At 38.3% G+C, this 24,391-nt stretch overlaps 1 protein-coding gene across 2 annotated transcripts; it reads right to left on the reverse strand.

The window, feature by feature from the left end:
• Nucleotides 1–1,455: 1,455 nt before the first annotated feature.
• LOC134824715 (titin-like) lies at nt 1,456–20,044 on the reverse strand. Of its 2 annotated transcripts, none has more exons than XM_063836693.1 (11): nt 19,957–20,044; nt 19,713–19,809; nt 19,526–19,588; nt 19,278–19,312; nt 18,776–18,824; nt 18,642–18,667; nt 17,831–17,951; nt 17,512–17,655; nt 6,576–6,619; nt 6,303–6,370; nt 1,456–2,642 (listed from the first exon to the last, which is right to left on the reverse strand). In XM_063836693.1, exons 1-11 carry the CDS (start codon nt 19,974–19,976, stop codon nt 1,984–1,986), a joined length of 1,326 nt encoding a protein of 441 aa, XP_063692763.1. In that variant the 5' UTR covers nt 19,977–20,044; the 3' UTR covers nt 1,456–1,983. The 2 variants fall into 2 exon arrangements, with proteins under 2 accessions (XP_063692763.1, XP_063692762.1); XM_063836692.1 differs by lacking the exon at nt 18,642–18,667 and adding an exon at nt 18,180–18,253 and having other exon boundaries at nt 1,901–2,642.
• Between the last annotated feature and the right edge of the window lie 4,347 nt (nt 20,045–24,391).

Genomic DNA, 24,391 nt, shown 5'->3' on the forward strand with positions numbered 1-24,391 from the left:
GTTCAGAGATATATGGACAATGACAATGAATTCTGAGCAGTGCCTAGTATTTACCGTCTTGGTTTGTTCACGTTGTTCCTTTGTTCGTTATGTGATTCTGACGAGTCATCCACCAACTTATACATATATGTAGTTTAACTCGTAGATAATATCCATAAATGATAATTGTATGGATTTTACCGAAAACTGGAGTGATCCTTCATCCTGCATGTCTGGCTCCAAAACGTGACTTTATTCCTTAGTAATTAGTAACTCAGTAAATAGCAACTCTAAAACGTTAAATGATAATGAATTGCTAGCAATATAACAATTTGAAGCTATTATCAGAGTGAAACTACACATAGCACAACTGAATAGAAACTGAATCAATTGCACCACGATTATTAGTTCGTCACATATATACAAGAAAAGTCAGCCTGAAACAACTTTAACTGCAGTCTGAACACTGAAGATTAAAAACTGGAAGTCAACTAGCTCAACCGGTCATATCAGACTGAAGACAGACTTCATGTTGTGGACCGGACAGATTCTCCCAGAACTCAGTGGTCGATAGCTGTCTTCACTCAAATCGTCCTGCTGATTTGCTGATATCAACCGACAAATTTATGACCTGCTAATTACCGAATCCCATTAATTGGCAAATCATAAACCAACAATTTTAAAATTGTTAACCCGCCGGATTAACAGCATATTTCACAAAATGACATATTGTCAATATATAATAGTCATAAGCGATTATGAACTTGCTTTAATTTTAATCATTAATCTTTATAATATGTACTTGCCTGATAATGTTTGCCTCGACCAGATCTTCTTTTAATTCGAGACTCCGATCCTTCCCCTGCTACAGAACGGACAATGAAACCAAAATCTCGAGTATCGTCAATTAGCATGCTCATACAAGAAAAAGAATCAATCAGTATGCCATGCATCACCATCGATATGAACGTACCAATACTTATTTAGAAGTTGATCTCAAATTGACGAACAAATGCGCGGCTCCAAAAAAAGATGTCGATTTGACTATTTGATTACAAAATTGTATTTCAGCTATTGCGCGTTACATAAAATGTAATGTTGAAGCGACTGCAAATCAGTGTCAAATCAGTTAATTTAATCGATTTATAATGCATTCGATGAGACTCATTTTTCAAACTAACGACCGCATGTTTATATGGGCAAAGTAAAATATCTCCAAGAAGATTTTGTTTAGATAATGCAATATGATAGGAGCTGGGAAGCGTACGCCTTCCCACCATTTCACTGTTTTAGTCAAGGGAATGCCGCCAATGTTCATTCAATTACTTTTACTGATCCCCTTGGCAACAATCATCACAACTTGCACCGCCCCTCTTAGAACATGCCAATGATCTTAAAGAAATATCTGGTTACACAAGTGGTAAGATTTTTAGACATTAACAGTTTTTGGATACAAGCCAAGGGGACATTTTTTTTGTAAATAAACTTAAATTGTTATTAGTTATAATATCAACATATTTGAAACATTATGATAAGCTTTCTCAAGGAAAAAAAGGGCAAATGAATCATTTCAAAGTACACAATTAACCAATTTAAGTTTTAATTAAACCACAGTGTAAACTGCAGTGCAAATCTTCCTTCTTTATCTTCCTAACTTTATTGGCCCTGAGTGGGCTAACCTTCAATAAAAAATACACTACAACGATAGTGATACCATCTCATTTTGTGTACTCAAACAAGCTTTGATTTATCATTCGCTATTACGTATAAAATTGTTAAAGTTATTAATAATCAATGTCTGATACATCCCATGTTTATCATCTTAACAAGCACAGCGTGTAAGGTAAGCAGTAAGTGTTAGGTATCAGCAATGTGATAGTTACTACTTTTAACATTCCTCGCATGCTTGCTATTTTATAACAACACTCCGAAAATTGACTCTGATAATCGAACAAACTTGAGTAACTAAAAGAAGTGTTTTAAGTACTTTATTACTTTAAGTACTTAGATTATACAATAAGTTGGGTTTTTCCCTGATTTATACTTCTGAATTTCCCTTCTCAGCATCTTCTCACACTGCAGAGATTTCTCATCAAACACCAGGGACAGATTCCCCTTGTTTACGTTTATATTCAACATGTCACGTGTTAACTTACTCTGTCTGACGAATGTCTGAATGTCCTCCTGTGTCAGTCCTGTTTCCATCGAGGACAAGTTGTCCAGGTTTAGCTGTGAGAACTGGGCAGCAGTTTGTTCAACTGATGGTGGTCGGGGGTTGTTGAGGAGGATGTTTGTTCGTTTCTTGGCGGAGGAAGGTTTTGGAGGTGGGGATGTTTTAGGTGGATTAACCTCCATGTAGCGAGGTCTGAAGCGCAGTTTCCGTTCCAGGGCCAGCTCCTCCTGGCGTCGGTTCACCAGATCTTTCTTCCGCTTTTCTCTCAACACCACCGCAGCTTCACGTGACTTCTTCCGCTGGACTATTGCTTCTGGAAGTTTCTTATCTAACCGCACAATGAGTGGGGGTTCAGGTTGGGTACACTGCACGCGGCGCGGGTAACACCCCACTCCTTCATCACTGGAATCCTCTTCTGTCATGGTGGAGGGAACGCGCACCGCGTCATCATTCCACGCTTTACCTCTGTCAGCATCTTCTGGTTCTGAGTCTGAAGATACTGTTAGTTCAGAGAAGAGCGATATTTTGGAGTGGACTGAGTCCATTGTGTGAGCTGCTCTAGAGGGTTAGTCTTTCATTGTGACATCGGCTTAGACATAGAACAGTCAGTTTAACATGATGATATATGGAAACATAACGATACTAGAACACAAGAAAAGAAGAAACAATATTGTTGCTGTTATAACTTTGTAACGATACTAGAACACAAGAAAAGAAGAAACAATATTGTTGCTGTTATAACTTTGTAACGATACTAGAACACAAGAAAAGAAGAAACAACATTGTTGCTGTTATAACTTTATAACGATACTAGAAGACAAGAAACAAGCAAAAAAAGAGCACAGCTGGATTGACGCATTGTTAGAATGATCGGTAAACAATTTTGGTGAATGGATTGCCAGTCTAAAAAGCTGGTCTTACAGCTTAAGAGGATCATGAAACTCAAATAAGTTATTTATATTAAATATTTATGAGATATCCATTTTTCGAATATGAAGCATAATCCTAGAAAATAAAGTTAAATTACAACTTTACAACTGTGTTTCTTTGGTCGCTATACCAGCGGAAATATTGATGGTGTTAATTTACAACTTTTGTTGAGTAAGATTATTGGTAACCTAACAACCAACTGTATCAACTATCAAGACAATTATTTACTTAATTACGATATACACAGTAATTAAGGGAACTTGATATGATTCAAACTAATGACAACACTACAAATCTGTTACATTTTTTGAGGGCGTCCAAGAATGTCGTTTCTCTTGTCTTTAATATGCGGTAGTTGGTGTTACTCTTCATAAGATAAGGAACCAATTCTTGGCACTATTCCAGCAAAATACCCAAAATTTAAATGATCATGGAAAGGAAGTTTTACTGTTATCGTTAAATACAGTAAGATACGTTACTTAGACAACTGAAAAAAGACAAGATACCAGACTAAACCACTGCATACAAAAACTAAGGACTGTATAGAAAATTGGAGTGATGATAATTAAAAAGCTTGATAAGCAAGGCGACCACAGCAGTAGAGAGACTGCTTCTCAAGAGTAGATACGTGATATGATGTGGAACAATGAAACACTTCTTCATAAGATGGGGGGGGGGGGGGGGGGGGGCAACCCCATACATGCCCAAACCCATTTGAAGAAAATTTGAGGAATAGATGGGCAAAATAGGCATTATTAACATAATTTTTGGTAAAAATCTAAAAATTAATATTCCTTATACCAAACTCTATTTAGCGAGATATAGCTGTATTAAATAATTAGAAGACGGAGAACACAATGTAATGGCGATGTTTTCATTACTTCATTAAAACTGAAGTTTAAGCTGTTTTTAAGCACATTGCCCATGCCCATTTGAGCAAAAATCTAAAAATAATTGGGCATCGGGTTGATTAGGATTTGAATGGAGACTAAATAAAATGTATTCACGTGGTAATAGAAAAGTTATTTTTACAGTCAGTTTAAACTTTTAAAGGTTATCCTTTTTATCTGAACAGCTGGAATCTGAAGTGCATGCTATAAAAACAACCAATTTATTGATGATATTTTCACACAATATTTTATTGAATGCGAATTTATCAGCAGGAGGTCCAGTCTTAGATTTTTAAAAACACGTGACCAATTTCAACCAGTCACCTCACGAGAGACAGCCGATGAAATTACAGTAGAAATTGGAATTGAATCAAGAAATTTACATTGAAGTGCATCATGTATCTAGCTTTTGACTTGAAGGTAGCAAGCACGTTTCAATTAACAATCGTAGATCAACAGTCCAGTAATTTGAATTACTGACACATATAAACTAACTAAATAACTAGTAACTTAGTTAGTAACCAGTAATAAGTAACAAATAACCCAGTTAGACTGTCACTACAAAAGTGTAAAGCAGGAAATTAATCTAACTAGTAACTTAGATAGTAACTAGAAGTAACTAACTAAACTAACTAATAAACTAGCTAGAATGTACAATTAGGCTGCACGACAAACCAGCAGACTAAGAGAGACACAGTCTATTGAATAGACTACACACGTATTAATAGATTACACACGTGGCAATAGATTACACACGTGTAGATAACACATGTGTTAATGTGTGCACAAATGTGATGTCCATAATATTTATTATTGAATAAAAGTTCTAAACAAGGGATAGTTTAAAACAGCGCCCAAGTCTAATCTTTGCCTAAAACAAATAACTAAATATCAAAAATGTGATGTCGAACTATTAATTACACATGGTCAGGATAACTGAGTTGTTAAAATACAGGGTGGCCCAAAAGTAACTACCCACACGCAACCCTTTAATAACTCACGTAATTCGTCTCCAAATTGCACCAAAATTTCAGAGATTATAGATATGGGTCAAACTTAAATTTCCTGAAAGTTTCGTAAGCCACGCCCAATTATGTATGTAAAATGATCAATCTATCTGTATTATAATTAATTTGGAATTTAATAATAAAGGATGATAATAAAAGTTTAACTATAAAACAGATCGACTGAAGGACTCCCTACTGAACTGTTTGAATAACCCGGCCAGGATAGTAGGACGATATTATGTAATCTGAGAGGCCGGTACTGTTAGTTCTAGAATGTGGTGTCAGAGGAAATGCAATTATAGAACTACATCACCTTTATTTCAGACCTGGTTATCTGTACTACTGCACTGGGGATAGGATTAAAACTAATGCGATACAGTAGAAATGAGATGAGTAGATAAATTGGTGAAACTGAAAACAGCTCGAGTTCGTGTTTATTACTTAACCTAGATGGGGGGGGGGGGGGGGGGGTGGTTGGACTCAATACTGCTTCAACCTGTAACTAGACTGCTAAGTGGCGTCTTTCTTGATAATGATCACGATGAGGCCCTATTTTACTTTGGATATGAAAAAAAAACTTAATAAAAAACTTTTAAACATATTCTAATACTTAACTCAAAATAGCATGTGACATCCAATAATGTGGTCCACTTTTATATAAGTTTAATAACTTTGTCATGTTCATTTGAATGCTGGATTGATATGATAAAACAGCCCGTTAAATATTGATCCAATGCTTGTCTAGTTGTTTATAAACCACACTTTTAAACGAAAAACAAGAATTTTCAAAACACATGCACAGCTTTGCATGCAGCCCATTACGATTACACCTGATTACATGCAGCAGTGTGTGCTGTGTTCTGATTAAACATGCATATCAGTTAGTTTGTCAGCTGAGAGATGTAACAGTTAACACATTGATTGACGGGCAAATATTTAACTGTCACACATATCAGAAACATCCACGTTAACTCTATCATTATATTAATATTAAAGTCATTATTGTAACGGTATATTAGAACCAGTGTGAAGGGCCTGAACGGAATCCCTCGGTTTCAGTTCCTTGTTTAACACTGCCGTACAGCAAGGACATTCACCGAGTTCGCCAATATAACACTTTCATTGCATTAACACTATTGACCATTTCAATACAGCTGATTTTCAGTGCGATAGAATATTTCAACAATGGTTACAATCAAAGCTCTAAATATTATTCAAGCTGACAAAATAAGTATTGACAGTGCAGTCATTTAAATCATTAGAACTAAATGTATGAAGTTGACTTATTAATTATCATAATTACCTAATTGTTATAATTGTTACCTGAACCGAGGTTATATTTAGGTGGGGCACTGATGGGTCTTTCAAATCTAACTGGAATCTTCTTAGTCCTGGTGGAGTGGAGAGATGATTACTTAATTCTTTGTCCGTTTTCAGAAAATAGGGTACCAAACGGACAAAAACGGACAAAAAACATGAGCCCCCCCCCCTCCCTAGGTAACAAATTAGCTGGCAACAGAGAGTAAGCTGCAGTATAAAAAAGGGGAGACGATTACTTTAACTCATATTTGAGATGCTTAAAACTAAATGACTCACTTTTCAGGTTGCTTCAACGGGGAGTAGCCGGGTTTCTTTTGGGGCTGAAGTTAAAATAGATTTTAATTAATGTTCAAATGATCTTTAATTGAAAGTTACATTACTTTTTTATTGATCTTGATATGCTTTATATGGGGCTCAATCTGTTGGTGCTAAAGCACTTAACACAACTTACTGCACTGGAATACACTTAATGACGTTTACATTATTCTATTATTAGAAATACTAGCTTACCAGTTTATTGATCAAAATAACATTGGAATAGAAATGTTTGTTTAATAGTTAATTGATCATGATCGCTTTTGAAACTGACCGAAAACGGTGGACACAGCTTTGTTCTGTCAATGGCTATTTGTCTTGATAAATTTGTTAAAACGGCACCGAGTTTAACTCCAGTAAAGTTCAGTGTTAATAGCAAGTCGTCTTATTTGTGAAATGGTATTCACATGGGGACAATCATACACAATTGTATCAAATCTTATTGAATAATAATCGGTAATTATTTTCAAGACAATAATATGATAGTGTCATGAGTGTGCGCGATAGAGCAATAGAAATTAGAACATTTTGAAGTGTAAGAGTGTCGCCTACGCCGTACATTTAGTGAGTCATCCTGTTTCACTACATTACATTTCACTACATTTCATTACATTTCACTGCATTTCACTACATTTCACTACATTTCATTACATTTTACTACATTTCACTACATTACATTTCACTACATTTCACTACATTTCACTACATTTCACTACATTTCACTACATTTCATTACATTTTACTATATTTCACTACATTAAATTTCACTACATTTCACTACATTTCACTACATTTCACTACATTTCACTACATTTCACTACATGGCTGATGGCATCAATATAAAATTCTTGAATTTTTCAAGTCTCTGGTCGTGTGTACCTCGAAAAATGCAAAGCTGCATGATCAGCTGCTATAAAAGCAATTTTTGGTGGCTCCACTCTTTGATACGCTCACTAATTCAATAAATGAAAGACCATCGTGATTCGCAGGCATGATGAATTTATTAAATCCACTTAAAAATCACGGCTTTATATTCTGCGACTGTAGTTCTGGACTCTACTTTGATACGTACTCTAGTTAGACAGCTAAAGTTTGCTGGAAATCACCCCTGTTGAAATCGCACCCTGTCGAAAATGGCTACGTGTCGAAAATGACTACGTGTGGAACTAGAATTAAACATGTAGCAGCTGTCTGCTGTACCTATTCTCAAAACAACCCACGACAAGTTCTTCAGTCGCTTGACCAAGATAAGTCACGTGAATTGCAACCCTTTATAACGTGATCTCCAGTGGTCAATCAAATCATCAGAGACAACATGTCTCCCTCGTCCGCGAATACGATAAAATACTGGAGTTTGAAATGGTTCTTCGATCTGCGTAGGAGAATAGAGCCTTTATCTTATAATATGATATTGATACAGAGCGTGACGTTGTTTGATGTTTCTGTCTTATACTGCCCATCCCATTTTTCCTTTATTATAGCAGAGTATTTAAGTTTAAATACAGTTTTATTGAGTCACACCTGACAAGGCATCTGACTGGGCTCGTCAAAAATGCAGGGATCTAGCAGGGATCTAGCATCTTTTATTGAGATCTAGCATCTTTTATAAAGGCCCAATGCTCGCTATTTCAGAGCATAACACTCGCATTACATGCCCATCCAGTATATTTTCTATCAACATATATAAGAATTCGTCAAAAAAAGTACTACTAGACTTGCAAAGTGCTGGCTGCAACGACGAATGGCCACCATTTTTACTCCACAACCTACCTGGATTACGTAAATCACAAAGAACATAGTCAATAATCACTCAAAACCAAACTCATACAGCTCAAATTAAACAATCTGAATCAGGACAACATTTCAAACCACCTGCCATTCTAACAGCACATTCCTTATTTCACTGCCACATAGCGCATATCTACACTGATAACACACCTAATTGCGGTGAGGCAGCATCATAAAGTTACTAATATCAAATATGTTTGCAGATCAGGGCCAGTCGACTCGACCAATAAAATCTTAATCGATTAGTTTTAATAGATAACATCACAATTATAATCTGCGTGCCCCTCGGGGATGAATATTTAACTTATTACAATTATATATTACTTTTGAGTAAACATTTGGCTGGTACTACGGACCAGTCCCCCAATCAATCATAAAATTCTTTAAAACACTCCTTTTTTCCCTCCATCTGTCTGAGAATCTCTCTCACCCTTACTTTAGCTAACTCACTATTAGAGAGACTGGATCATGTGACACTCTCTGTGATCTTATACCGTGCACTTTTCATTCCCTCCCTCACAGAGGTTTTAAGAAGAAATAAAAAGAACTTTTGGTGCATTCTGTTTTTATCACAGGAAACAAAAAACCATTTACGAGCTATTTAATTTTATGGACAAGTAAAAACTGCACTGTAAGTTTTCTCGACAATTATTTCTTTTTGTTGCGTGTTATCATATTGCTGGACCACTTAAATTCTTAAAACTGTACGTTTTTTCTCAGTTCTCATTGGTCGTGTGTTATAGTCACATGACGTGACGGTTCATTTTTTGGGGAAAAACTGTTTCTTTCTTCTTTTTTTTGTTATCTTGATTTTCCGGTTTTTGTGCTTTAAATTGTCTTTTTTTCTATATTCTATGGAAACGATTAATCATTTATAAAAGGGACTCCTAAAAACTCAACCTCACTTTATGATTTTAGCCAAAGACCGTTGAGATCTCTCTTTCTGACCAACCATTAGTAAAGACTCATGGCTATAGAAATGTGGGGCTAACACTGTTCTATCGGAGCCCAAATGTTATTTGCTTGAATAACCCATATGATTTCCCCTTGAAATTTTATTGAATCTTATACCATTTCTATAGAAATTTTTGTTTCAACTCATAACGAATATTTTCCTTACGACTACCCCTTTAACTAAAGAAAATATATACCATCAGGAAGTAATGGCTGAACTACAATACACAGTCATGTTTGTGGTCTCACTCATTCTGAGCGTGACAGCTGGTCCTGATACTGATGATTGTAAGTTATTTTCATAAAGACTTATTTTTTATAAACGTTTAGATTTAGATGTAGCTATGGGTAAAGTACTCTGCATGTACAACATTTCTCATTTTGCGTTAAAATTAGAAATTATTTAACAAAATTGCCCATCAAAATTAATTTTACAGTTGGCGAGACGTGTGAGATTAAAGAAATGCATGGATTTCTTCAGGCTGTTTGCAGTAGTTACCGCGGTATTACCATATACAAGTGCCCCTTCTCTCAGACACAATATTATGTTCTGGAAAAGCTGAGCTTCTCTGAGCAACACACCTTCAGTATGATCTGTCCTAACGATCCACTTGGATATCAGGTATTTCTTATTCATATCATTGTATTGTGTGAAATATTTTTCCGTTTTCTAATCGAAACTCGACTATTTGTTTTGTTTATCAAAGATCACGAATAGTACAGGGCCACCATTCACTGCACCCTTATTTATCAACTTGGTTAAAGTTATTTTACTAAATATGATAATTTCTCTGAAACCCTCCTCCTATCAGGTATGCGGCTCCACACCCAGTATGGTAATCTCCTCAGATGAGTTCTCTGCCTGTGGGTCCCTGCTTTGTAAAGCAATAAAAATTACGAGCACTAATTCTTACGTACCCAAAACAGTCAGTGATATATGCTCCAACAATACAATTTGCCCGAATCGTCCCGATTTGGAGGAGATAGGCTGTTCTTCAACCGGCATTGTGAAATTGATGAGCGATAGAATTTGTAACGATGTTTGCGATGATAGGGACTGCGAGGACGAGAGTGAATGTAACGGATTTAGATACGGGATCATGTGTCAACCAATTCCATATCACGTGAGCACGGCTAACATTTGCGATGGAACCACTCACTGTTTGGGGAAAGTAATAAATAAAGAAGATGGACGTCGATTTATAGACCCAGCATATAGAAATTTTAACTTAGATCCCAATCTAGGTGTTGACGAGATTTATTGCCGAGCTGCAATACAAAAGGGTATGCCCTGGTGCGTAAGTGGAACAGATAACCGGAAGATAGTCCCTATATTCAACTTCACCCGGTGTGCCGCTATTTCCTACAACCGCGGTAGAATAGCAACCGGCAAACCACAGCCTTATTGTGCTAACTTTCACGACCAGACAAACTGCACAGATACCAGTAAGATTGCAGGAAGATGTCACGTGACGGGTTATGGACTGAGCACCATCTCCAACGGTGTGGTGTGCAGGGGCAAGCAACTAGAGGTGGGTATCTGCACCAACCTGATGGACATTCAGTGTCACACCCTGTACCCTGGCTGTACTGTTCACAAGCACCAGCTCTGTGATGGGGTTAACGACTGTTCTGATGGAAGTGATGAGCTTGTTGCTGCTTGTAAGGATATGACTATACAGAAGTGCTTGCGGAGTTTCAAGCACAATATACCATACAACATACCTGTATTGTGGATAGTAGATGGTATTTCTGATTGTGTTGATGGTGTTGATGAGAATTTATCTCTTTGGCCGACTTGCGGAAGGTTTGGAAACGAACGTTATGTTCGAGATAACTCGACATGTCATGATATTTTCTTATGCATGGATGGAGCAATTCGGTTTATTAAAATGAACGAACTTTGTGATGGAATCGAAACATGCGGTAATGAAAACAAACTCTGCAGAATAAGCCGAGGAACACTTACCTTCTCCACTTCAAAGCAAACAATCGGATCTTCAACATTTCTAAGCTACTGTATCGCCGGTCTTGAAGATATGCAGCGTAAGATGGGTTCATGCACATCTGAACCGTTTGACAAGTTCCGAGAAGACATATACGGTTTACCTCGAGAAAGGACGAGTATATCGTACCCTCAAGTAATGACAGACTGTAACCATTTCTTTGGTGATGCTTATCTGTATCTCAGTTGTCTGGGAACATGTCAGAACTCCAAGTGTCCCCTGGTACGGAAGGTGACATACAGCGATTGTAAAGAACAGTTCGAGGCTAACAGAGTCTACACCTTGGTCAATAACCAGTACCTCACCTTCGTTGTCAAGAAAGCTGGGGTCTACCACAATGATTTCTTTGTCTGTGAGAACGGGATCTGTGTGGAGTACGATAAAGTTTGCAACCTGGTGGATGACTGTGGAGACGGGTCGGACGAGTGGAGCTGCAGTAACCATTACCAATGCGACGAAAATCGCACTTACATTGCACTTACCCAGCGATGTGATGGCAAGGTTAATTGTGAAGATTGGTCTGATGAATGCAATGATCAATGTGGCACACAGATCATTAACGGCTTAGTCCTGAAAGGCTCTGCTTTTGCAATCAGTTCTATAGCAATAGTGTTCAACATAGTCGTTCTGATTGAAAGCAGTTTGGACTTGCAGAAAGGGAACAGCAGGCGGCTGACCCTCATCAATAAGATCTTGGTTGCAATGATAGGTCTTGGTGATTTAGTGATGGGAGTCTACTTATTTTCAGTTGCCGTGACGGACATTATATACGGTACATCGTTCTGTAGGAAACGAACCGAATGGCTCACCAGTAGATACTGTTCAATATTGGGTGTTATCAGTACGATTGGGAGTCTTATATCCCTTTTCTCTTTAACTCTTCTCAGTCTGTCTCGGGTTATTGGTATTAAGAGCAGCGTGATGCAGCCGAATCCTGGGTCCAGCGGGAAGACTCTCAGCTACAGAGTTGTACTTTTATCAAAACTAATGCTGTGCCTGGTTGGTCCTTTGGTGCTTGTCACAACACTCATAGCTACTGCACCACTTTTCCCTACATTTGAAGACTTCTTTGTCAATGGGCTGGTCTACGATCCAGAAATAAAACTGTTTATTGAACCCATAGGGAAAGACACACACTTTGACTTGATTGCCGGATACTTTGGAAGAGCAAAAAGACAGGACATAAAGTGGTCACTGATAGTCAGTCTTGTGAGGAAAATGTTTTCCAGTGACTATGGAAACTTAGACGGCAAAGTGCATCAGGTTGATTTCTATGGAAATGACGGAGTCTGTCTGTTCAAATATTTTGTAAACAAACATGATCCTCAGAGAGTTTACAGCCTGTCCGTCCAGGTAATCAACATTATATGTTTCGTTATAGTGGCTGTTTCTTACATAATCATTAATACAACAACCATCAACACTTCAAACCTGCTGACAAAGACTAATAACCCCACTGCTAAGTTGATCAGAAAAAGAAATAAAAAACTGCAAAGAAAAATTGCAGCAATTATCGCAACGGATTTTGTTTGTTGGATCCCTTTTGTTGTTATAAGCGGTTTGCACTTCCTCGAGGTTACAGATGGTTCTAAACTTTATGGAATCTTCTCTATTGTAATACTCCCTATTAACTCCGTTATCAACCCGTTCTTGTACAGTAAATATATAAGTTTATATGCTGTTAAACTCAACCCTACAAGTTATCTTGTGTCCAGATACTCTCAATTCAGAAGAAGAAGACAGTTAAGATGTCAAAAAGAGGGAAGAAGTGAAGAAATTCAGATGCAAGACATGACTGGAAGCAGCGATAGTAAAGTGAACACTACGGGTATCCAGGTGACGCCTAGCAGCGATAGTAAAGTGAACACTACGGGTATCCAGGTGACGCCTAGCAGCGATAGTAAAGTGAACACTACGGGTATCCAGGTGACGCCTAGCAGCGATAGTAAAGTGAACACTACGGGTATCCAGGTGACGCCTAGCAGCGATAGTAAAGTGAACACTACGGGTATCCAGGTGACACCTAGCAGCGATAGTAAAGTGAACACTACGGGTATCCAGGTCACACCTAGCAGCGATAGTAAAGTGAACACTACGGGTATCCAGGTGACGCCTAGCAGCGATAGTAAAGTGAACACTACGGGTATCCAGGTGACGCCTAGCAGCGATAGTAAAGTGAACACTACGGGTATCCAGGTGACGCCTAGCAGCGATAGTAAAGTGAACACTACGGGTATCCAGGTGACGCCTAGCAGCGATAGTAAAGTGAACACTACGGGTATCCAGGTGACGCCTAGCAGCGATAGTAAAGTGAACACTACGGGTATCCAGGTGACGCCTAGCAGCGATAGTAAAGTGAACACTACGGGTATCCAGGTGACGCCTAGCAGCGATAGTAAAGTGAACACTACGGGTATCCAGGTGACGCCTAGCAGCGATAGTAAAGTGAACACTACGGGTATCCAGGTGACGCCTAGCAGCGATAGTAAAGTGAACACTACGGGTATCCAGGTGACGCCTAGCAGCGATAGTAAAGTGAACACTACGGGTATCCAGGTGACGCCTAGCAGCGATAGTAAAGTGAACACTACGGGTATCCAGGTGACGCCTAGCAGCGATAGTAAAGTGAACACTACGGGTATCCAGGTGACGCCTAGCAGCGATAGTAAAGTGAACACTACGGGTATCCAGGTGACGCCTAGCAGCGATAGTAAAGTGAACACTACGGGTATCCAGGTGACGCCTAGCAGCGATAGTAAAGTGAACACTACGGGTATCCAGGTGACGCCTAGCAGCGATAGTAAAGTGAACACTACGGGTATCCAGGTGACGCCTAGCAGCGATAGTAAAGTGAACACTACGGGTATCCAGGTGACGCCTAGCAGCGATAGTAAAGTGAACACTACGGGTATCCAGGTGACGCCTAGCAGCGATAGTAAAGTGAACACTACGGGTATCCAGGTGACGCCTAGCAGCGATAGTAAAGTGAACACTACGGGTATCCAGGTGACGCCTAGCAGCGATAGTAAAGTGAACACTACGGGTATCCAGGTGACGCCTAGCAGCGATAGTAAAGTGAACACTACGGGTATCCAGGTGACGCCTAGCAGCGATAGTAAAGTGAACACTACGGGTATCCAGGTGACGCCTAGCAGCGATAGTAAAGTGAACACTACGGGTATCCAGGTGACGCCTAGCAGCGATAGTAAAGTGAACACTACGGGTATCCAGGTGACGCCTAGCAGCGATAGTAAAGTGAACACTACGGGTATCCAGGTGACGCCTAGCAGCGATAGTAAAGTGAACACTACGGGTATCCAGGTGACGCCTAGCAGCGATAGTAAAGTGAACACTACGGGTATCCAGGTGACGCCTAGCAGCGATAGTAAAGTGAACACTACGGGTATCCAGGTGACGCCTAGCAGCGATAGTAAAGTGAACACTACGGGTATCCAGGTGACGCCTAGCAGCGATAGTAAAGTGAACACTACGGGTATCCAGGTGACGCCTAGCAGCGATAGTAAAGTGAACACTACGGGTATCCAGGTGACGCCTAGCAGCGATAGTAAAGTGAACACTACGGGTATCCAGGTGACGCCTAGCAGCGATAGTAAAGTGAACACTACGGGTATCCAGGTGACGCCTAGCAGCGATAGTAAAGTGAACACTACGGGTATCCAGGTGACGCCTAGCAGCGATAGTAAAGTGAACACTACGGGTATCCAGGTGACGCCTAGCAGCGATAGTAAAGTGAACACTACGGGTATCCAGGTGACGCCTAGCAGCGATAGTAAAGTGAACACTACGGGTATCCAGGTGACGCCTAGCAGCGATAGTAAAGTGAACACTACGGGTATCCAGGTGACGCCTAGCAGCGATAGTAAAGTGAACACTACGGGTATCCAGGTGACGCCTAGCAGCGATAGTAAAGTGAACACTACGGGTATCCAGGTGACGCCTAGCAGCGATAGTAAAGTGAACACTACGGGTATCCAGGTGACGCCTAGCAGCGATAGTAAAGTGAACACTACGGGTATCCAGGTGACGCCTAGCAGCGATAGTAAAGTGAACACTACGGGTATCCAGGTGACGCCTAGCAGCGATAGTAAAGTGAACACTACGGGTATCCAGGTGACGCCTAGCAGCGATAGTAAAGTGAACACTACGGGTATCCAGGTGACGCCTAGCAGCGATAGTAAAGTGAACACTACGGGTATCCAGGTGACGCCTAGCAGCGATAGTAAAGTGAACACTACGGGTATCCAGGTGACGCCTAGCAGCGATAGTAAAGTGAACACTACGGGTATCCAGGTGACGCCTAGCAGCGATAGTAAAGTGAACACTACGGGTATCCAGGTGACGCCTAGCAGCGATAGTAAAGTGAACACTACGGGTATCCAGGTGACGCCTAGCAGCGATAATAAAGTGAACACTACGGGTATCCAGGTGACGCCTAGCAGCGATAGTAAAGTGAACACTACGGGTATCCAGGTCACACCTAGCAGCGATAGTAAAGTGAACACTACGGGTATCCAGGTGACGCCTAGCAGCGATAGTAAAGTGAACACTACGGGTATCCAGGTGACGCCTAGCAGCGATAGTAAAGTGAACACTACGGGTATCCAGGTGACGCCTAGCAGCGATAGTAAAGTGAACACTACGGGTATCCAGGTGACGCCTAGCAGCGATAATAAAGTGAACACTACGGGTATCCAGGTGACGCCTAGCAGCGATAGTAAAGTGAACACTACGGGTATCCAGGTGACGCCTAGCAGCGATAGTAAAGTGAACACTACGGGTATAATCCAAGGCACGTGACCAGTATCCAGGTCACGCCTTTATAAGTTTAGAAGCACGACCCTAATTTAATATTTTGAAACATGTTTCAACTCAACACTGATTTCTTCTGGACAAAATCCATTAAGTCACTGTCGAAGTATCCAATGCCCGTTTACAGACCGCGTACTTACCAATTAATCATGAGTAATCATTTAACTTTCAATTTTTAGAAACACATTAATCTTTTAATGCTAGGAATTTGAGTATAGATAATTTTGGTGAGCTAAATGAAATTAAATACACAGCAAAGTGCAGCATGCGTTGGGAGAAGGTGTATCGGTGCCTATATTAGAGGCATTATAATATACCATTTTTGGTATGTGATCCTGTTTAATAATAACAAGTAAATATTATAATTACAATTATAATTATAACAACCATGTGATAGAAAATCATGCGTTACATGCTTAAACCGCCTTTCCTTCGACAACTATTCATTTATTGCTTGTTTAATTTGTTTTTTGTGTTTAATTTATGATTATTTGTTTCTGAGATTCTGTGATTAAATTTATTTTGTTGATTGTAATGTTGTGATATTGCATAATTTATTGTAATTAATATAATATATGTTTCAGAATTATGTAATGTAACGTTATGGAAATATTTTAAGCGGGCATATCCTGTCCAAACCCAGGATGCACTAAATGAAGAATTCGTTGTTACTTTGTTTGAAAAGCATTAATATAAGTGATACGAAAAGTTTTTTTAGCACTGACTTCTTCAGTCTTTTGAAAACATGTTATCCTCTCAAGGACAAAATCTCTCGGATAATGATAATTTATATAATCATATACATGACATATCTATACATATCTAATATCTATGTTCTGTATCTATAAGCGAATTCTTATCATTTTTTTCTGGATGTGCTTGACAAATCCATTAAGTCACTGTCAAAGTATCCAATGCCCGTTTACAGACCGCGTACTTACCAATTAATCATGAGTAATCATTTAACTTTCAATTTTTAGAAACACATTAATCTTTTAATGCTAGGAATTTGAGTATAGATAATTTTGGTGAGCTAAATGAAATTAAATACACAGCAAAGTGCAGCATGCGTTGGGAGAAGGTGTATCGGTGCCTATATTAGAGGCATTATAATATACCATTTTTGGTATGTGATCCTGTTTAATAATAACAAGTAAATATTATAATTACAATTATAATTATAACAAGTGATTATTATAATTATAATATAATAATTATAATATTATAATTACAATTATAACAAGTTATTATTATAATTATAATTATAATATTATAATTACTACAATTATAATTATAATTATAACAAGTAATCATGTTACCTTTGAATTCCGCCGCCCTGAACCGTAAGCAATGTTGATGAGGTGTGTAGACGGTCCAGTGTACTGTACCAAGCTGGGGGAGGAACTTGTACTCTTACTTCTACATAAAACTGGAGGTGTTTTTCCTTTCTTAGCTGCTTTTTCCTGGGAAATATTAAACATTTTATAAAATGCACCTCTCCTCCTCTATTACAATAACCAAGTCACTAGTTACTATAGTTACAATAGTAACTATAGTAACCAAGTCACTAGTAACTATAGTTACAATAGTTACAATAGTAACTATAGTAACGAAGTTTAAGCAGTTTACCCCACTCACATATTGGCTTATAGCTTGAGCAGTGAGGTTAACGATCTGTTTGTGCTCCATAGAGTTTATGTGGGGAGGGGGCCGTCTGCATTTGGTTCTGGGGGGAACGTACCGTGGAACTGCTTGTTTGCTGAAATAAGTTATGGAGAACTGCTTGTTTTTTAGGTGTTATTTTGGGATTGTTATAGTATAAACTCGGAGTTTTAAGAGGAAACATGGATGAGTTACAGCTAGCTTAAAACATTTTAAATGCTATTTATATCCCCTATTTTATATAACGATATGTCTTGAAAAATATCCATGCAAAATGCAGATTCATTACTCATCTTAACTTACATAGTAGTAGTAGTTAACTTACTTATCGTAAATGCCCGGCATTGCGGAATGTGAGGAAATAGGATGTTTTGTCATGTTTCTCACAGGTACCCAGATCTAAACTCGAATACAGTACTTTAGTTTTATTTGATTTAATATTAGATAAAGAAAAATTGTGTTTCCTCGTCGGATTGGTTGTAGTGAATTTATTACGTCGAATAAGCTGTTCATCTTAGTAAGTTGTGAGTGGAAAATCTGAATTATTTACACTTTTCAATTGTTTATGTTCATTATATTCTATTCAACTCTATTCATTCATTTGTTAATGATTCTTTCTTTAAGGATCGTATTATCAAGATTTACAGTCATTTGTTTGAATTTTTCATGTTATATCAGAGCTGGCAAAGCATCAAGTCTGTTGTGATTGGAAGGTTCTGTGATATGCACTACCTAATGTTTTCCGACGAGGTGTTTTTATCATGATACAAATTAACGGTACACTCACCACAGCATCAAATCGTATACAGGTTCCTGCAAAGCTTCATATTGAAAGAGAGATAACCATTTTAGGAAACCCAAAAATATGGCAAAATTAATTGAGTTTAACTTGAAATGACAAACTTATTAAGGTAATGTTACCTGTGTATTTTCAATCTCTCCAGAAGCAATCAGTTTTGCAACATCTGCCCTGAGAAAGAAAGAAAATATTATTATTTCATATTTTAGCATTCATGTTTACTATAAGTTGCGCCAGGACTCGGGCCAAGTGGCCCAGGCTCAATAGGCGTATTGCGTTCGGCCCCTAGAGCAACTATCAAACTGTCAATTTCTGCATGCTCAGGACATAATCTTGACCGTTTTTGATTATTTTAGACTGCTACAATGACAATACAATTGATAAAAGTGAATAAGATGACGTTAAAAACAGCAGAATTCAGGAATCCATAGGATCTAGTGAAGTTTAAATGTGTGCGTGCTCCATATTAATGACAAGCACCCTAGCTTATTCCGGCAATGATTGACATTAAACTGTGCATGTTTATGGTCCACCTCTTAATTCGAAATAAGCATAAGGTAATAATGTCAATCATTCACCATATTAGCATATTACTGTATATCATGCTGTTTGTCAAAAACTTACTTTAGCTCTATCTCTTCCAGTTCCCGAGCATAAAGCTGAAAAATTAATTGTCTTGAGGTGGGGGAATTCATAAACTATTTCATAATCAGGCATGTCAGACATATCAGGCATGTCAGGCATGTCAGGCATGTCAGGCATGTCACTACTATTGAATGATGAGGTAGCTTTTATATAACGATGAACATCACAGTTCAAATTGAGATGAATAACTGTGTAAATAGGCACATGATAATATTAATGGAACTAACATAGTTGAGCCGTTTTAAGAAGTCATGAAGCTCCTCGTTTGGAATTACTTTGTTTCTCGATATCTGGAATGTAAACGTTTATTAGTACTTTAGTATGCAATCTTGTCACAATGGTACAAGGAAGCTAGTAACTTAGTAATGGTATAACTGTTTAAGTTACTTGTTTATAATGTAGCAACTCTCTCACCATGCACGACGACCATGATGGTTGAGTATGTTTTGCTATTGATGCTGCTGACAAGTCAAAACCAGCTTCTCTTCTTCTCCTGTCAGCGGACTTATTTCTGAATTGGACTGAATATCAAATTTTTTTGCATGAAAATTTTCTACACGAAATTGATCATAATCAAGGTTTTGAAAAAGTCACACCAATGCCCAATAACCACAATTTCACAAATTATAGCCTTGATAAAGTTCGAATCGATACAAACATTTTGCCGGATCTGTTCATCTGTTTGTATTTGCGTAGATCACATGAGTTAGCTACAACATCATTCCTCGGCTACAGTGATGAAATAAATAATAATGGGGTACAGGAAGCAGAACTTATAAGGAAATTCAAATTTTAAGGAAACACAAATTAAATTTGGGTCTTAAACAAATTAAATCGTATAATATAGACTCATAACGCTTCTGTTAACTGGCTGCCTATGTTAAACTTGTAAAATTAGAATTAATTGATAGTCTATTATAATCGTCATTTGCAAACAATCTTACTATATATGTATAAAGCGAGACGATATCTTACTATATATAAAGCGAGACGATATATATATTTATTTATCCGTGCCATTTTGCTGACACCACGGCATCAACTTTAACGCGAATTTCTGCAAAAAACCGTAAAAGATATACAACTGAAACTTTTTTGACTGGGTCAAATGCTTTAATGGCCTCCAAATCATAATGAAAAAATAAAAAATTGGCCAAGAAATAGGAGTTTTAGAGCCCAAAATTTGGTACCCCAAGTGGTGTCAAAAACGCGAATTAAATAGGTAATAATTGTTTTAGTCTCTTGAGTCTTGACACCATTTTAGGGTTAGACGGGTTCCTGCTAGTATATATAATATTATATATATGGATCCGTGCCATTTTACTGACACCACATATATACAACTGAAACTTTTTTGACTGGGTCAAATGCTTTTATGCTTTTCAAATCGGCATGAAAAAATACCAAACGTTACCAAACGTTGAGGAATAAATGGGCAACTTCTGACCAGGCATTAGGGCCTAGGGGTGGTAATTTTGGAGCTCAGAGGTGGCGGTATGTTATGGCACCACCTTGAGGCTTGAAGTGTACTTTACTGAATAATGAATGAGTCTGGTCAATAATATATATAATATAACTCTAAAACTCTGGTCACAAGAGCAACTGCCTAAACGTACAGAAGTGGAAAAAAATACTATCAGTCCTTAATGCTCGTAAGGGTCTGCCCACATTACCTGGGGACCTCAGGCTATCATGTTCATAAACATATATGTATAGAGATTAGGCGGAATGACAGGCTGAGCGCGGCCCAGTAACTGCCCACACTACGCCATGTGGCGACGGGCCACATGGCGTGGGTCAAAAGGCACAGTGTGTTAAGAGCTCCCGCCATGTGGCCCGTCTACCTAAACACACTGTGCCACTTGGCGTGGATTTAGCAAGGGGAATAGAGGCACGGATTTTAAAAATCCGTGCCTCTATTCCCCGAGAGTTTCCACACCAACTGGCGGGAGCTCTAAACACACTACACGCCTTGTTATGTGAATCCGGTGACTAGTGGAGGGAGCTCTAAACACACTGTGCCTTTTGACCCACGCCATGTGGCCCGTCGCAACATGGCGTAGTGTGGGCAGGAAATCTGTGCCTCTGAATAGAAGTACAGATTTGCTAAATCCACGCCAAGTGGCACAGTGTGTTTAGGTTGATCGGGCCATGTAGCCCGTCGCCACATGGCGTAGTGTGGGCAGACCCTAATAAATAGATTCATTCATTGTCATAAAACTCTTAACCATACATGTGACCCGTAAAATAATTTAAATTGGTCTATACGGGTAAGCCCCCCTTAAACGTCACCTGGTTTTTGGGCCCAGATTGCCGAGTTAAGGCTAAATTTACAGGGTTCTGAAGTGTCTAGGAATAATATTTAAACCTTTTTCTAGCCTGCCAGGAAGATTTGGAAATTTGAAAATAAAATAGACTACTGTATAAAATTCTCAATATAAACTTTATTAACAATAGTTAATTAATCAAAAACACACAATATCTTTCATAATATTGTAGTATATGCTATAATATTAAAACTGTTTAGTTGAGTTTAGGTAACAGGATTTAACTGTAATAGCACCTATGCAGTATTATCCATTGTTGAGATGAAGCCATTTTTCGTCCGGTCTTGACTAACCTGGCTCACGATACATATGCTTCATCCGGTCTCACTAATAATAGGGATGGTGTAGTAGATGGAATATGACACACTGTTTACAGTTTTATTTCTGTTTGAAAGAATTCTTTTGCATCCCTTGTTATTTCAACCGCTAAATCAAAGAACTCGCGAAGTCTGCTCCACGCGATATCAACATTGAGTTCCCACCATTATAGCCCAGCTGACGACGATTAACACATGTTTATTGAAAGCTTCTACAAGTTAAACCATCGTATCTCTTATATGTTTCTAACCCAACTCCATCCAGCATTATAGCCATGGTTTAAGATGTTGTGGAAAGGGGAGCTCTGAGAAGCTCACTCATGCTGTCCCTTTTATTTGGTTTTATATTATGACAGAAAATAAGCAGGTGAAGTGAGTTTTGCTCCCCTGGTCCATATTCACACAGTGGAGAATCAAATTTACTGCTGTTGGATCGGTGAAGAAATTCATTCATATCTTACTATATATGGATGGATATATGTGTTTATCCGTATCATTTTACTGACACCATGGCATCAACTTTAACGCTACAAACTTTTTTGACTGGGCCAAATGCACTTTAAATGTCTTTAAAATCCCCTCAATTATGATCGCAATAAGAACATTTTACTTCACATCGCTTTTTGCTCCCATTACAAGAACACTTGAATTTAACAGTTATTTTTTATTAACGTTTTATTAACATCCCTTCACCTCAGAATAGAATTTGAGAACATATCGTCGACTGGAAAAACAGCGGATGCAGGTGTAAACGAATTTGAAGCAGGATTTGGACAATTTTTCGTCGAGAGAGCACTAAGATTTGGATATTTGTAAAGAGGTCAACCATATTTGTTTGATATATGACAGTGATTCTGGGTTTCATTATTCAATACTGCAAGCTTATTTTTAGTTATTCACTGTCATCTGTCAGAAAATATGGATGTCATCCCCATTTATAGTACCCAGATATATACAATGCATTAACGTTAACAGTTAACACGACTAATAAAATCAAACAACAAACTTTAAAACCAACAAAACGCCTCACTAAATGGTTAACAAACAGCACATTAACCTTTTTTTGTTAAAAATTTTGAATCTCGAACATTTTATTGTTATACAGAGGACTGATTTGTCATACGTTGTATACCCCTGTATCGTCCTGTATCGTCCTGAAACGACCGTGGGTGTCACAACGTGATACAAGGACTAATGGTATGGGGTTCCCATTGCTACTAAAATATGTAGCAGCACAAACAATGTTAGCATTTAAAATGTTTCGAGTAAACAATTTACGCGTTTTTTAATTATCTGGGGGAACGGGAGACTATAAGTAATTTTAGGTTTTGAGACACTCCTCACTATTTGAAATGATACTCTACAGTATACTGCAAAGTTAAATCTGGAAACATCTACCCGAAAGTGAGTATGACAGTGGTTCGAGATGACTTTGACGGATGTTACTCGTCTAAATTTCTTCGAAGTAGCGCGCGCCGCTTTCTTCTCGAAATGTTAAATGGCCCGATGGCAAGTGCTACGAAGCAGCGCGCGCCGGGCCAGACCATTAACAATGGTCAAAAGATGATTGTATCTTTTAAGTAGTATAGTGTCATGGTTTGGACCTGCATTCGAGCTCTATCCGAGACACATTTTACTAAAATGTCATTTTAGCACAGTTGACTAATCTACCACAACTTTAGTCGGAGGTTTCAAGTTCGAATCCCAGCCGGAGCCATTCTTTTATTTGACGAAAATGTTGACACAGTTGACTAATCTGCCACATTTTAGCTGAAGGTTACAAGTTTGAATCACAGCCGTAGCCATTCTTTTTATTTGACAAAAATGTCAACACAGTTGACTAATCTGACACATTTTAACCGGCCGGGGCCACAAGTTCGAATCCCAGTCGGAGTCGTTCTCCAATGTGATTACATTATTATGGTACAAATTTTAACCTAGTTTAACCCATCAATCAATTTAACCCTATATCATATATACGTAATATAACGATACAGATGTATCAACTTAACATGACGTTCGTCACACAACAAAGGCCGTTAACAGTATATAGTAATTGTATACATGTTCACGTAATAACAATACTGTTGAAATGATATGGTAGCGTAATGAGAAAGCACTTTTCAGGACGGTTACTCAATAGTACCAAGATTGTACCGTCATTGTATAGTATAGTTACGGTAACAGCTGTGTTTTTACTTGACAGATATTTGCTTAATTTAAGAACCAAATACAACTAAAGTGAATTGATAAAAATATGGCTTTCTTAAAAGAAATACGTGTCAACAGAATGTAGAAGCTGATAAATATATAGTGTACTCGGTCACGTATTATACTGACTGTTTGATATGAAATGTAATTTTTAGAGAGTACTTACAGGACGGTTACTTTACAGCCTCAAGAATAATACGTCATTGTATAATAACCATAGACCTAGTACAGAATAGTC

This window comes from Bolinopsis microptera, chromosome 13 (assembly GCF_026151205.1).
Source record: "Bolinopsis microptera isolate Bmic1 chromosome 13, MBARI_Bmic_1.0, whole genome shotgun sequence".
NCBI lineage: Eukaryota > Metazoa > Ctenophora > Tentaculata > Lobata > Bolinopsidae > Bolinopsis > Bolinopsis microptera.